Genomic DNA, 15,695 nt, shown 5'->3' on the forward strand with positions numbered 1-15,695 from the left:
TACCCCAAAGCTCTTTGTTTGCCTGATAAGTGTTTCCTCCACAGGAAATTTCCTGTGACGGAAAAGGCAGGGGAAGCTTCCTGTCAAAAGCCAGATGCTGAAAAGGCCAGATAATAGCAGTGGTTCAAATCTCAGGTTGCAGCAGCTGCAAAGGGCTGGCCGACTTCCTCACAGCCTGTCAGCCATGAAACTTGAAGAGCCTGTTAGAAGGAGCATGGAAAAGCTGGCATGGTGATTCTTCCTGAAGATCGGACTTCTCTCTTTTGAACCAGGCTTCCGTGGCAGCAATAGCTCTTAGACTTATATATCGCTTTACAGTGCTTTTACAGCCCTCTCTAAGCCGTTTACAGAGTCAGCCTATTCAATTCAATTCAATTTATTAAATTTATATGCTGCCCTTTTCCCCCGAAGGGGACTCAGGGCGACGCACAACTCGAACCGGGGAGGGGAATACAGACAAAAAGATTTAAAAGCAACAAGATAACAATATATAATTTAAAAACTCACAACAGTCATACCATTCGAGACGGGGGCAACAGCTCTTTAGCCCCAGGCCTGTCGGAACAACCAGGTTTTAAGGGCTTTGCGGAAGGCCTGGACGGTGGTGAGGGTTCGAATCTCCACGGGGAGTTCGTTCCAGAGGGTCGGAGCAGCCACAGAGAAGGCTCTCCTCCGGGTAGTCGCCAGTCGACACTGGCCGGCGGATGGGATTCGGAGGAGGCCTAATCTGTGGGATCTAATCGGTCTAGTGGAGGTAATTGGCAGCAGGCGGTCTCTCAAGTACCCAGGTCCAATACCATGAAGGACTTTATAAGTAACGACTAGCGCCTTGAAGCATATCCGGAGACCAATAGGCAGCCAGTGCAGCTCACGGAGGATAGGTGTTACGTGGGTGAACCGAGGTACACCCACAATCGCTCGCGCGGCTGCATTCTGGACAAGCTATTGCCCCCAATAGTCTGGGTCCTCATTTTATTGACCTCGGAAGGCTGGAAGGCTGAATCAACGTTGAGCTGGTGGGACTTGAAATGCCGAACTGCTGGCAATCAGCAGTCAGCAGAAGTAGCCTGCAGTACAGGGGTTACTGCTGGTTTGGCGCACAATTTTTTTTTGTCTTTGCTTCGCTCACATGCACAGCAAATTCACGCTCTCCGCAATTGGTCTGCACATGGACCCAATGTTAGAAAAATGGGGGAAAGATTACAATTCTACAATGAAGATTGTTCTGCGTATGTGCAGAATCGAAAAATCAAGATGGCGGCCCCAAAGATAGAACCAGTTCAGGCGCGTGGCAGGCTGAGTTATTATAGCATTGTTGGGGCTTCTTCTGGATCCCTCAGGTGACCTTGGTCAGTGACGTTGGTGGTGCAGGTTGGTGACTTCATTGAGATGCTGAGAGACCTTTGAAGGTAGACTAGGGCAGCGGTGCCTGGGCCATGGACTAGCACTGGATGGCGGCATGGCAGAAACTGGACTACGGAAACAAGCGAAGTTCTGTCCACAGGATGTTGGCAGCACGCAAAACCTTGCTCCCTCCAGTCCATGGCAAAATCTCCGTAGAACTGGTCCTTGCTTCCCAAAAGTTTGGGAAGCGCTAGGCTAGGGCCCTCCTTGTGAGCCGTTATGGGATAGTTATAGTCAAATTTTTACTATTTCTGTAGGGATTGGATTCATTGATTTAATTAATTAGAACGTTTGGCCTAATGACAGCAAGAATTGCAAATCAATTTGCAAGACTACCATATTTTCAGAGTATAAGACGCACTCCCCCCTCCCAAAACAGGGTGAAAATCTGGGTGAGTCTTATACACTAAATACAGCATTTTTGGCTTCCCGAACCCCCCCCCCCTTTTGCAAAAAATGGACATGCAGAGGGTTTGGGAGACTTGCAAAGTGCTCCTGGGAGCTGAGGAGGACAAAAATGAGCAAAAATTGGGCTATTTTTGCTCACTTTTGCCCCCCCCCCAAGTACCCAGGAGCACTCTACAAGCCTCCTAAAGCCTTTGCATGCCCCCCCTTTTTTTTTTGCAAAAAAGCAGCCGGCTTTTGCAAAAAATGGGCCATTTTTTGCTCGTTTTTGGCAACCCCCAGGAGCACTCTACCAGCCTCCCAAAGCTCTGCATGTTCCCCCCCTCCTTTTTTTTTTTTTTTGCAAAAAATGAGGCGTGCAGAGGGTTTGGGAGGCCTGCAGAGTTCAAAAACATTTTTTTAAAATTTACCTCTTCAAAATCATGGTGCGTCTTATACTCCGGTGCGTCTTATAGTTTGAAAAATATGGTAGTTATTGTTTGTTAGGATTTGGAAAAAAGAATAATTGAGATTCTATGTCATATACAGCAGTGGTTCCCAATCCTTTTGGCACCAGGGACCAGTTTTGTGGAGGACAAAACACCCCCACGGACTGGGGGTGAGGAGGAACGCGCAATTTAAATCCCTTGCATGCGCGCCTCCTCCCCGACAAAACACATAGCTAAAGAAAGTATGGGATCCTATATTTTCTACACAGCTTAATTTAGATTTTTCTATAGCCAGGGGCCATCTCTGAGTGGTTCCCCCCCCCCCCCCCATTGTCTGCAAGAAGTTGCATCCAAGCTCTGTGTAGACAGGACCGTTGGGACGAAAGGAACGCGACTCTCCAAAGCCACTGGCTTCAGTGGGTACCCTAACCATGGTTGATCCTGGCCAACGGTGCCTTCAAACTGGTTCTTTGTTCCTTCCTTCTGCTGGGTTCACAGGCCAGTTCTTCTTCCCACAGTGGTTTCACCTTTCGCTCTGAAATTGATAGTTCAGTCTGTCCCAAGGAGCAGACGATGAAAGGAGCACTGGGACATCCGAGAGACGAAAGGGTGGAATGAATATTGAAAGTTTGCCAGGGAACGACGTTGTGATGGCGTCACTGTGGTTGGGAACGGAGCCACTGCATGTTTTAGCCTGATTCCTAGCAGATTCACCAGAGTAGGAAATCAACTCCAAAGGAAAGCTGAAAGTCCTTCGATTGAGATTGACTATAACAGGCGTCAAACTTGATTTCATTGGGGGACGCCTCGGGGTTGTGTTTGACCCTGGGGAACTGGGTTGGGCGTGGCCAGCTCAATGTCACTCGTGTCGGGGGTACCTGTGGTGGCCTGAGCACTCTGCCAGAGAAAACGGGCTCCTGAGTTCCATTTTCGGCTACGACGGTCTCCTGCAACCCTTTGCCAGCAAAAACAGAGCTGGAGGGGCCACGCATGGCCCGAGTGAGCTGTTTCCAGTTTGGAAGTCCTCCTGCAGCCCGCTGCCAGCGAAAATGGAGCTGGGGGTAGGGGGCAGGCTGCATGCAGCCGTCTCAACCTTCGTTTTCATGGGCAGAAGTACCACAGGCTGGTCCTTCGCTGTTTCCAGGGCGGCCCCGTGGGCCAGATCTAAGCACACACAGACCCCTGGACTGGATCTGGCCCCTGGGCCTTGAGTTTGACACCCCTGGATTAAAATGAGAAAACCTTGAGAAAAATGTGAAAAATGGTTGTGAGTTATAGAGCGGTGTAGCTTCAAACGGTCCATAAGCGAACTGTTGTAAGTTGAGGACTTCCTGTATTTCTGCATTGGGCATGCTCCATCTAACAAACTTCCTTCCTGACTTCAGACTTGGCTTTGATGTTGCTAACTTAAGTTTTTCTCCATTTTCCCCCTTGCAGTGAATGCATCATATTTCCTTCTTCCTTATTTTTGTTACCGTTTTCATTTCCCCATTCCACTGTTATTTCTTTCTTTCTTTTTCTGGCTAAGGGCGAGAGCGGGAAGTCCCGGGTCTAAATGTCATCTTTTCAAAAGCAAGGAAGCAACCGCTTTCTCGGTCTGAGTGGGACTGGCCTATTTAATGGGGGCAAGGTTAGCACCTAAATGGGTTAAGGCAAGCACACAGACACACCCCGCTTTTCATCCAAAGTCCTTTAGATCTAGATTTAGCCTATCTTGCTTAGAATCTCAATGTCCACATTCTTCTCCATCTCATTTACTGAAAAGGGGAAGTTGGAAAAACAGGAATATTAAGTGAACTATTTGCAGGCAGTTTGAACATATTATTTTAAGATTCAGAATTGGTATTTTGGGGGGGGGCAGTTACTCCAACCTTTGGGTTTTGCATTTGTTACCAGGTGCAAAAGCAATTTATGGAAATCCTGATAGTGAAGATCACTACGATATCTAGGCTTCAGAAATTCAGATGAGCGTTAAGTACCTTCCTCCAAATGCTGTTGGGCTTCATTGATGATAAGAAATCCATGATGTAAGACTGTAGCGATCCTGCCATCTTACGACTTTTTCTCTGGCGGTCATTAAGAAAACACCATGATTGTTAAAGTTAAATCTGTTCTGTTCTGTTCTTATTCTATTCTGTTTTGTTATTCTTTTTTGTTCGGTTCCAGTTCTATTCTGTTATGTTCTATTATGCTATTCTATTCTACTCTACATTGTTCTGTTATTCTATTCTGTTCTGTTATTCTATTCTATTCTGTTATTCTATTCTGTTTTGTTATTCTATTCTATTCGGTTCCAGTTCTATTCTGTTATGTTCTATTATGCTATTCTATTCTACTCTACATTGTTCTGTTATTCTATTCTGTTCTGTTATTCTATTCTATTCTGTTATTCTATTCTGTTTTGTTATTCTATTCTATTCGGTTCCAGTTCTATTCTGTTATGTTCTATTATGCTATTCTATTCTACTCTACATTGTTCTGTTATTCTATTCTGTTCTGTTATTCTATTCTATTCTGTTATTCTATTCTATTCTGTTATTCTATTCTATTCTGTTCAGTTCCAGTTCTATTCTGTTATGTTCTATTATGCTATTCTATTCTACTCTACATTGTTCTGTTATTCTATTCTGTTCTGTTATTCTATTCTATTCTGTTATTCTATTCTATTCTGTTATTCTATTCTGTTCTGTAATTCTATTCTGTTCTGTAATTCTATTCTGTTTTGTTATTCTATTCTGTTCAGTTCCAGTTCTATTCTGTTATGTTCTATTATGCTATTCTATTCTACTCTACATTGTTCTGTTTTTCTATTCTGTTCTGTTATTCTATTCTATTCTGTTTTGTTATTGTATTCTGTTCTGTTCTGTTTTGTTATTCTATTCAATTCTGCCCTACCCAACTCATTTGATTTTTATAACAGAGACCGGGAGAGAGAACGATTGTTGAAAGGACTCGAGTCCAGAGTCTTCCCAGATACGTGAAATTTTAAATATTTTCATCCTTGAGAAAGAAAAGCTAAAAAGGGCTTCCATCCCAGTGGCCAACTTCCTAATTGGTTTTAAAAATAAATCCTCCAACTTGAATGATGATGACTTTGTCGTGGACTTTGCCAGTCAGTTTTGCTTAGCAACCGTTAAGGAAGTGTTTTGCAATTTATTTTCCTCTAGTGTAGAATGTCTGTTGACTTCTCGATCTAGACTAAAATTCCGGTATTTCCTGGTCATTTCCAGTCTATATACCTGGCTCATCTGACCTTTACTTACCTTTTCAAGAATTAACCAAGTTTGGATTTGCTTACATCTATCTGGGCAGGCCAATATGTAACAACTGCTACCGTCTAGAGCAGGAGTGTCAAACGTGTGTTGTCAAATTGTCATCATGTGACATATCGCAACTTCCCCCCTTTGCTAAAATAGAGGTGGGCGTGTGTTAGGTAAGCTCCCCGTTGGGAGAGCGAGTGCGTTCAGAGAAGCATTGTGAGAGTTGTGTTGGAGAACGCACAAACCATCATACAGAGACACTGCAGTTTAAATAGGCTTTTACTTTCGTGGAAATAGAAGTATCAGAGTCCATCAAACAGTCCAAGTCATACACGGATAAGGCAATCAGTCATCAATGTCTTTCAGTTAAGGGATAATCCAAATAACACAGTCCAGCATCATATAAACAGTTCGATACTCAAAGTTTGCTAACAGTTGCAAAACTTACAATAGCTCATGGCACTTCCAGCTTGCAAAAACACTCAGATCAGATCAGCCCAGCATCTAACGAACAGAGAGCTAACAGTCGTTCTGGCTCCCTCTTATGGCCGATTGAGGAAAACAGCAACCAATCACATTTTACAGTATGCTTTAAAGAAACAGGTACAACATTGTTACATGATTTATATATTGCCAACCCAACCGTTAGATTATATTCCTAACAGGGTGGCCAGCGGGTGACGCATTCAGCCCACAGGTCGTGAGTTTGACACCCTTGTTCTAGAACCAATAGTAGATGCTTCTTCTATTCTGGACATTTCTGAATCTCACAGCTCCAGAGTGAGGCTGACAAATTAGAAACAAGGCCAGGGGAAGATGGACAGAAATCACCCAGGGGCACTTGACACAGGCTGAAGGGACATGGGGTGTTCAGCCTGGAGAAAATAACAATCATGGCAGACTTTTCCATGGTCATGTGATCAAAATTCAGATGCTCGGCAACTGGCATGTAGGTTTGCACTACCCCGGGATCATATGATTCCCCTTTCGCGACCTTCTGACAAGCCAAGTCAATGGGGAAGCCAGAGTCGCTTAACAACCATGTTACTAACTTAACAACTGCAGTGATTCACTTAACATCTGTGGCAAGAAAGGTTGTAAAATGGGGCAAAGCTCAATAGCTGTCAAACAGGAAATTTGGGTTCAATGTTACTACATGTAAAATGCATCTGGAGCAGGAGTGTTCCTACTGGAGACCCGGGACTGCATGTATTGTGCTCGTTTGGAAATCCTTGTTATGGCCCGCCAGCGGCAGCAGATTCGGACAGTGAGGAGGTTGGGGAGGAAGATGAGCCAGTCCTGGAGTCTGGGAAGGCTCTGATGAGGGCTCTGCGTTGGAGGCAGAGAGAGGGCCAGAGCCGTCTGACAGTTATCAGCTGCCTTCGGAGTCAGCATCAGTGAGGCAGAGGAACAGCTGGAGCCTGTTCCCAGTATGTGCATGCACAGAGTTGCCAGAGGAAGGGAACAGCTAAAGAACAGGGGTTGACTTGGGAATAAGGCCACAGGTAGATGATGAATGGCTCCTCCCAGGAGGAAATAAAAGAGGAGCAAAAGGGGAGTGGAGTTTGCAGGAGACAATTAGTTCACTTAATTGGTTCGTGACTCTCCGAGACGCCTTGCCAGGTTTTGCAGATATCGGTTTGGCAGCTCTCCAAGCCAGAGAAGGTCTGTGACTGTAAATCCTCCCTTGAAAGACTTTGCTGGATGTGAAGGAGCAGAATTCACAGTCAAGTTAATAAAAGGGGTTTTTGTCGGGACCAGAAATTTGCTTCATGCTCTTGGGAAGCCTCGCTCAGAACAATCCTGACTCGTTTAAGGCAATCTTACTTATTGCAAGGAACAGAGTTCATTGTTACCCTTTATTTGACTGTTTAATGGAGGAGGCAATAAAGCCCCCAAAGAGGTCCAATTCATTTTCATTGTTTCAGGAAGAACATTGGAAAATTTCCAGCAGCTTCCCTGGGTTATGATGTCAGCAGCTGGGAGGTTGATGGAGCTGGATTCCCAGCTTCGTTCCAAAAGAGGGGCCAAGACTCCTTCCAGGAAGCTCTGTCCAGAAGTTAAGAAGATTTATTTGCTCATCTCAAAGGGCTCTGAGGCTTTTTTTCTTTTTTTAATCGATAGTTTTTTTCTCAGGCCTTTGAAATGAGGTCCTTTCCGAAAAAGAAAGAGAGAGAAAAACGCTACTCGCTTCTTGTTGATCACATTTAGTATGACATCATTTCGTGCATCTTTACAGGAAGAACGAGGGACAGTGTGGCTCAGTGGCTAAGAAGATGCTGAGCTTGTTGATCAGAAAGGTCGGCAGTTCAGCGGTTCGAATCCCTAGCGCCGCGTAACAGAGTGAGCTCCGGTTACTTGTCCCAGCTTCTGCCAACCTAGCAGTTTGAAAGCATGTAAAAATATGCAAGTAGAAAAATAGGAACCACCTTTGGTGGGAAGGGAACAGCGTTCCGTGCGCCTTCGGTATTAAGTCACTTTTTTCATGGCTGTTGTAACTTTGAACGGTTGCTAAATGAACTCTGTAAGTCAAGGATTACCTATATATTTTTTTTAAAAAACCCTCATTTGAGAAAAGGAATTCTGAGCATCAAAAAAAAAATGCACCCTTATCTAAAACATTGGAATGCAATGTTGGTGTTGAATAAAATAGAAGCCTGGCATTGTAGATCCGAACAGCAAAGCGCCAATAGCCACACCTCTATTTCTGTTAGCAGTCTATGGCTTTCAAAAGTGGTTGAGAGTTGATTCATAGTGTTGAAATACCAGGCTGCCAAAATAGATGACTTTCCTTTATTCCAGCCTTCGGTTCCGAAATGCCCCGGTGGCTATCCTTCCTAGCTTGGTTTCAAAAAGCTGGCGTGTTTTTGCCAAGATTGTGTGGCTCAACAAGAGTTTGTAGGTTATAATTAGCATCAGAATGCTCCCCCTGCCTTTGCTTGTGCTGTGCAGGATTAGCCCCCACACACATTTGATATTTGTGTGTGTGTGTGTGTGTGTTTACTTTCCCACCCAATGTCTGCTTTCTGCCACCCACTTGTTGAAATGTTCTGAAACATCGCAGCTTATTTTTCCTTCTCTTCTCTTCTTTCTCCCTTCGGTGCTAGTTTTATGATATATCCCAAGGGAAAGGAAGGAGGAGAAATTGAGGACGAATAAATACTGTTGAAACCCAACCATTCCCCCTTTTAATTGTGGCCCATGAGCTATGTATAGCCGTGATGGCAAACCTATAGCACACGTGGCACAGATGGCATGGAGAGCCATGTCTGCGGGCACGCGAGCTGTTGCCCAGGTCAGCTCCATTGCGCATGTGCTCACGCTTCCCGCTGGCCAGCTGATGTTTGGGTCTCTGGTGGGAGAAGCGCATTCATGCGCGGTGGGTGTAGGGTTGCGCGTGCATGCATGGGGGAGTGGGGGGTCGCACACATGCACAGGGGGTTAGGGTTAGGATTAGGGTTAGCATAGCATGCCAGGCCCCTCCGCCCTCTCTTGTTTCTCAAAGTTTGCCTATATTCATCTTCATTGCATCAATGACATTATCTAGGCCACCTCCTCATTTGCTGTCCCCTTCTTTTTTCTGCCTTCCATCTTCCTCAACATCAGGATCTTGTCTTCTCATTTGTTGGCCAAAGTATTTGAACTTCAGCATCAATATCTGATGTTCCAAAGAACAGGCATGGTTTATTTGAGTCAAGGTTGATCCGGTGGTAGCCATGCGCTAATTTGAAGGACCTCAGCCAGGGGTGGGCTTCAAAAATTTCAGCAACGGGTTCTCTGCCTGGTTGCTAGGTGGGGTGTGGTCATGGTGGGCGTGGCCTAGTTGGCCTCCTGCACCACGGGTGTTTTTGTCTTCCCCAGGCTCCGGAGGTTTTTCTCGGGCCGTTGGGAGGGCAAAAGTTGCTTCCCTCAGACTCCGGAGGCCTTCTGGAGCTTCTGGGAGGCCTGTTTTCCCCCCTCCCCGAGCCTCCGGGCGAACCCTGCATTTACCTCACGTCCAAAACAGACCACGTGGAGACTCCTAGGAGGGGAGGGGCAGGATGGCCGCCCGGTGCCTCCAAATCCTAACCCTAACCCGAACCGGCCAGTTGTTCAGTGGGTTGCATCTCTCCAACTTGAAACATACCCTATTTTTAAACCAATTTGTAGCGAGCAAAGTTCAACCTTTTGATTTATTTTACCTCAAAGACGAAAAAGGAAATGAAAATTTTCTACCTGCCTCGTAACAGAAAGGTTTTGCAGGGAAAGAGCAAAGTGCAATCTTCAGTATTTTTAGCAATCCGTCTTCCAGTGCCTACTGTCATTTCAGGGAGGGCCAAATGTTGCCCTTTGTCTTGGCAATTTTCAGTGATATTGGAGAGTTTCTCCATATATCCAACTTAAATTTATGGATGTCGCTGTTGGCTGTAGTTGTGGACTCCTGTTGTTGAATTTGTGTACAGATAATTGAGTACATAGAAAATCAACTTTATCAAAACACATATCCATCTAATTCAACCTATGTACAGATTTATTAGATAGTCTTCTTTGGCCCATCTCCCATATTGAATATAGCAATTCGTAGAAGTTCTCCAAATGCAGCAGTTTGTGCAAGTTCTCTGTGTTGGTATTTATTCTTTCTACCTGATCCCAAAAATGTGATATATCTAGACACAAATACAATTAGCTGTGCATCTCCTGAAATGATAGAATCAGGAAGTTGCAGACTCATCTGTTGTCTGGCGGGTAAAGACACGAAAATCATACCACAATGGCAAGGTTCAGTATTGTAGCCTTACAGATATGGGACTATCGAAGAAAGAAACAGAAAGTATAGGAAGACAGTGGCTTTGCTCTTATCATTGTACATCGTAATTTTCTGTTGTTATGTACAGTAAGATTATGTTTTGAATTTGTCCTTTACTGGGAAGGACTCCATGGTGGCATGTTGATCTATACAGCAGCGGTATTTCCTGGAAGATGGCGGGTGGAGCTTCTCCATTTCTCCCAACGGCAGTGTCAGGCCTGCAGCCATCTTTTCTTTTGGATCTTTGACCTGCCACACTTATTCTACTATGCATTTTCTACGGTGGGAAAATGGGAGGGGGGGGGGGTTGTACGGACTTAGATGCTATGCAGCCATAACAACATTCTTTCTAGAAAGCCAAGGTCATCCTTTGTCTCTGCACCTCTGCACCGGACCGGAACTGGATGGGTAGAACTGCCAGCATGGCAGTGGAAAATTGGACCATGTGATGGACTTGTGGGTGTGGGGTCAAGATCTTGAACTTTGAACTTGGCGGGGAAAACCGGGAAGCTTTCAGATTCAGGTTTTCCCAGATGTGCCAACATGGCTCTCTTAATAAATTGGAACTTTGAGGAATATTTTGCCTTGGATTCTGATTTACGTTTGAATACTGTTTGGAACCCTGACATTAACCCAAATCTGAAAGGTTGTGTCTCCTTTCCCGCAGGTGAAAGCAAGGGACTCCTCCCCTTGATCCTCTGAGGGTTTCTTGTAGTTCCAAGATTGAGTCTTACATCTAAGGGCAGAGTGCATAGACTAAATCTATAGTCAGAGTTCATTTTCTCCTGACAGATTATGAGGGTATGGGACGTGTTCCTTGATTTTGCTCAGGGGTGTTAAACTCCAGGCCTTCAGGCTAGATCCGGCCTGCAGAGTGTTTAGATCTGGCCAGTGAGGCCGCCCTGGAAATGGAGAAGGACCGGCCCGTGGTGCCTCTGCCAGCAAAAACAGAGCTCGCGTGGGCCACGTGCAGCCCTCCAGGTCTCCGTTTTCGGCTGCGACAGCCTCCAGCAGCCCTCTGCCAGCGAAAACAGAGACTGGGAGAGCCGCACGCGGCCTTCACGAGCTCCCTTTTTGCTGGCAGATTGCTAGCAAAAGGAACTACTAGCAAAAGTGGCATTTGATCACACGGGTTACATCGAGCTGGCCACGCCCCCCCTTCCCCAGGTCAAACGCAACCCTGATGTCAGTGAAATGGAGTTTGACACCCCTGATCTTCGTTCTTTGTCTAATCAGGTGGAAGGTAGCATTTGCAGAAATAAGGAGTTACACGTGCTCCAAAAAAAGAGAGAGAGAGGGATTGAGATTGAGCAGCCACATGGAGGAGATGAATGTCTACAGCAGGGGACCCCAAACGTTTGGGCACCCGGGACCGATTCCGTAGAGAAAGGTTTTTCCAAGGATCAGCGGGGGCGTGGTTTTGCATGCTGCCTGCATCCCGCGGATGGGGCTTTGCTTGTTTGCGAGGGGCAGTTGCTGGCACGCCGTGGATTGGGGGTTGGCGACCCCTGATCTACAGTGACTGTGTTGCGGTTAGTATAAGAAGACTGGGATATCTCCGATCCATGAGTTCTAGTTTCTCTAACTTAATGCACATACCTGCACACTTGTGCTTTCGAAATGCTAATTCCATTCCACACTTCTCCACACTCCTGCATCCTGCTGGCCTCCACCAAGAGATTGTAAGCATCTTCTTGACATCCTTCTGTTGGTTTCTCTACAGGTTTGCAACCCATCTACTGGAGCAGAGACGATGTGGGTCAATGGCTAAAGTGGGCGGAGAAGGAGTTCTCCCTTAGAACCATTGACAGCAATACCTTTGAGATGAATGGCAAAGCTCTTTTGCTACTAACCAAAGAGGACTTCCGATACAGATCTCCACATTCTGGTGAGTAATTTTAAGAACTAATTAAAGAAGGAGATCTCATACTGCATTACTAGCCAACAATGCAAAGCCTGTCAGAGATCAGATGTGGTTGAGAATCTTCATCTGCCATATTTTTAATTAAACTTTATTGCGTTCGCATTATTGTTATAAGGGACGTGGTGGATCAATGGCTAAGACACTGGGTTGTCAATCAAAAAGTTTGGCGGTTCGAATCCCTAGCGCCATGTAATGGAGTGAGCTCCCGTTCCTTGTCCCAGCTTCTGCCAACCTAGCAGTTCGAAAGCATGTAAAAAATGCAAGTAGAAAAATAGGAACCACCTTTGGTGAGAAGGTAACAGCGTTCCGTGCGCCTTCGGTGTTTAGTCATGCAGCCACATGACCATGGAGACATCTTCGGGCATTGCTAGCTCTTCGGCTGAGCACCGCCCCCTAGAGTCAGGAATGACTAGCACATATATGCGAGGGGAACTTTTACCTTTACTTTTTATTATTGTTACACATTTTTACTTATTGCAGAAATGGCCACCCCATTTAGTTTAGATGGGATGGACCCTAACAGCAAACAAATTCCATTTAACATTGATTCCATTTTGATCATTATTTTAAATAATACAAGAACCTAATGAATGGAGGAATAAAACAATTCCAAACTCTTTTTTGGTGGGGAGGGGAGAGTGATAAGTGGGATGGGGAAAATGGAGATTTGATTCATTCTCATTTTATTTCCATTTTCCAGAGTATTGGCTATCTTATTCATTTTTGTCATCTGCAAATCTGATAAGCATTTTCATCCTCCAAGTCAGTAATAAAAAATATTGTGGGAGAGAGGGTACAAAATGAATATCGTAGCATGCCACAGATGTGAAAAGGAGTCACTGAAGATTAGTTTTTGCGTACAATTTTGCAGCCGACCATGTTTTCATTTTATTGTGCAGTTAACTAGATAGCAAATTGAGATGTCATGGAATATTTCGTCATTGGTAGGATGTATTATGATTAGAGCATTTGTACAACCTATTAGAACATTAGCCAATTTTTTAAAAAAATTAGATAAGGCTAGTCTGAAGTATTAATTCTTGACTAATTCTTTTGACTTCTGGTAATTGTCATATTTTTGCAAGAATAATTGCTGGTATGATGTGAAAAATGCATGTGTTGGAAATATTCATAACTTACTTCATGCAAGATATTCAGAGCAGCATATAATGTTACTGGAAAGAGTATATAGCAGATGTTTTAAAGAGTAATAGTAGGCAGGTTGTAGCATTAAAAATAACTGCAACACAACATTAGAAAGCTGACTAAATTATAACTCCAGCCACACAAAGTGCTTTAGCTTGGTATGTGAAACTCTGAAAGTCAGTCTGTCAATCTAGCAGTTGTTGTTAGTTGTGTCCAACCCATTGCGACCCCATGGACAATGTTCCTCCAGGCCTTCCTGTCCTCTGCCATCCTCTGGAGTCCATTTAAGCTCACGCCGACTGCTTCAGTGATTCCATCCAGCCACCTCATTCTCTGTTGTCCCGTTTTTCTTTTGCCCTCAATCTTTCCCAGCATCAGGCTCTTTTCCAATGAGTCCTTCCTTCTCATTAGGTGGCCAAAGTACTTGAGTTTCCTCTTCAGGATTTGGCCTTCTAAAGAGCAGCCAGGACTGATCTCCTCTGGGACTGACCAGTTGGATTGCCTTGCAGACCAAGGGACTCACAGGAGTCTTCTCCAGCACCAGAGTTCAAAGGCCTCCATTCTTTGGTGCTCAGCCTTCCTTATGGTCCAACTTTCACAGCCATACATTGCAACTGGGAAAATCATAGCCTTGACTATACGCACTTTTGTTGGCAGGGTGATGTCTCTGCTTTTTAGGATGCTGTCTAGATTTAGATAAGGCTGTTTTCTAAATGCTGGGATACTGAGTGAATGCAGAGTAGATGGGTAGGATCACTTAAGAGAAGTCATCTGGTGTTCTAGTTTGCTACATTGCCAAAATTAAATCAGAATCTACCTCCATGTGACTTCAGTTTTTTGTTCTGAAATGAGAAAAGAAAATTCTGGACCTTCTCCTGCCTTTTGGCTGCCCATGATGGATTTAAAAAACCAGTCCTCAGGGCCCTATTCCCTCCATCTTTCCTTAAAAGAACTGATTTGATGGATCTCACCTTCCGTCAAATGTGAGGTAGTCCTTGATGTACAATCTTTCGTTGAGCGAAAGATTGTTTAGCAAAAGTTACAACAGCAATGGAAAAAGTGACTGATAACCAGAGGTGGTATTCAGCAGATTCTGACCAGTTCTGGAGTACCAATAGTGGAAATTTTGAGAAGTTTGGAGAACTGGTAAATACCACCTCTGACTGGCCCTGCCCCCATCTATTATCTGCCTCCCGAGTCCCAGCTGATCGGGAAAGATTGATGATTTTACAGTATCCTTCCCCTGGAGTGGGGAGGGAATGGAGATTTTACAGTATCCTTCTCCTGGAGTGGGGAGGGAGTGGAGATTTTACAGTATCCTTCCCCTGGAGTGGGGAGGGAATGGAGATTTTGCAGTATCCTTCCCCTGGAGTGGGGAGGGAATGGAGATTTTGCAGTATCCTTCCCCTGGAGTGGGGAGGGAATGGAGATTTTGCAGTATCCTTCCCCTGGAGTGGGGAGGGAATGGAGATTTTGCAGTATCCTTCCCCTGGAGTGGGGAGGGAATGGAGATTTTACAGTATCCTTCCCCTGGAGTGGGGAGGGAATGGAGATTTTACAGTATCCTTCCCCTGGAGTGGGGAGGGAATGGAGATTTTACAGTATCCTTCCCCTGGAGTGGGGGGGGAGTGGAGATTTTACAATATCCTTCCCCTGGAGTGGGGGGGGGAGTGGAGATTTTACAGTATCCTTCCCCTGGAGTGGGGGGGGGAGTGGAGATTTTACAGTATCCTTCCCCTGGAGTGGGGAGGGAATGAAGATTTTACAGTATCCTTCCCCTGGAGTGTGGACGGAGTGAAGATTTTACAGTATCCTTCCCCTGGAGTGGGGAGGGAATGGAGATTTTACAGTATCCTTCCCCTGGAGTGGGGAGGGAATGGAGATTTTGCAGCATCCTTCCCCTGGAGTGGGGTGGGAATGGAGATTTTACAGTATCCTTCCCCTGGAGTGGAGTGGGAATGGTGATTTTATAGTATCCTTCCCCTGGAGTGGGGAGGGAATGAGGATTTTACAGTATCCTTCCCCTGGAGTGTGGAGGGAATGGAGATTTTACAGTATTCTTCCCTTGGAGTGGGGAGTGTATGGGGATATTGCAGTATCCTTGCAGTATCAAACTCTTTAAAAATTCATTTTCCTGAGTTGGCGTTTTTCTTCTTCCTCCTCTTCTTCCAGGTGATGTTTTATATGAGCTCCTTCAGCACATCTTGAAGCAAAGAAATTCTCATATGTTGTTTTCTCCCTTCTTCCACCCTGGGAATTCTGTTCACGCTCCTCCGCCAGATGCCATGCTGCACCAGAATCACGATGAAGGTAACTGCAAAGGTCTCTTTGTTTTACGAGGA

The 15,695-nt window shown here is 45.1% G+C and overlaps 1 protein-coding gene across 2 annotated transcripts in view; it reads left to right on the top strand.

The window, feature by feature from the left end:
• Window positions 1–15,695, top strand: part of ETV6 (ETS variant transcription factor 6) — a 173,272-nt gene that overhangs the window by 123,600 nt on the left and 33,977 nt on the right. For both annotated transcript variants that reach the window (XM_087722241.1, XM_087722240.1), the window contains 2 exons: window positions 12,007–12,171; window positions 15,526–15,663. In XM_087722241.1, the coding sequence (XP_087578367.1) occupies window positions 12,007–12,171; window positions 15,526–15,663 (303 nt within the window). The remainder of the gene's footprint in view (window positions 1–12,006; window positions 12,172–15,525; window positions 15,664–15,695) is intronic.

The sequence above is a fragment of the Thamnophis sirtalis genome, unplaced genomic scaffold, assembly GCF_051295495.1.
Source record: "Thamnophis sirtalis isolate CommonGarterSnake01/CBP01778 unplaced genomic scaffold, rThaSir2_p1.2 scaffold_9, whole genome shotgun sequence".
In the NCBI taxonomy this organism is placed as follows: domain Eukaryota; kingdom Metazoa; phylum Chordata; class Lepidosauria; order Squamata; family Natricidae; genus Thamnophis; species Thamnophis sirtalis.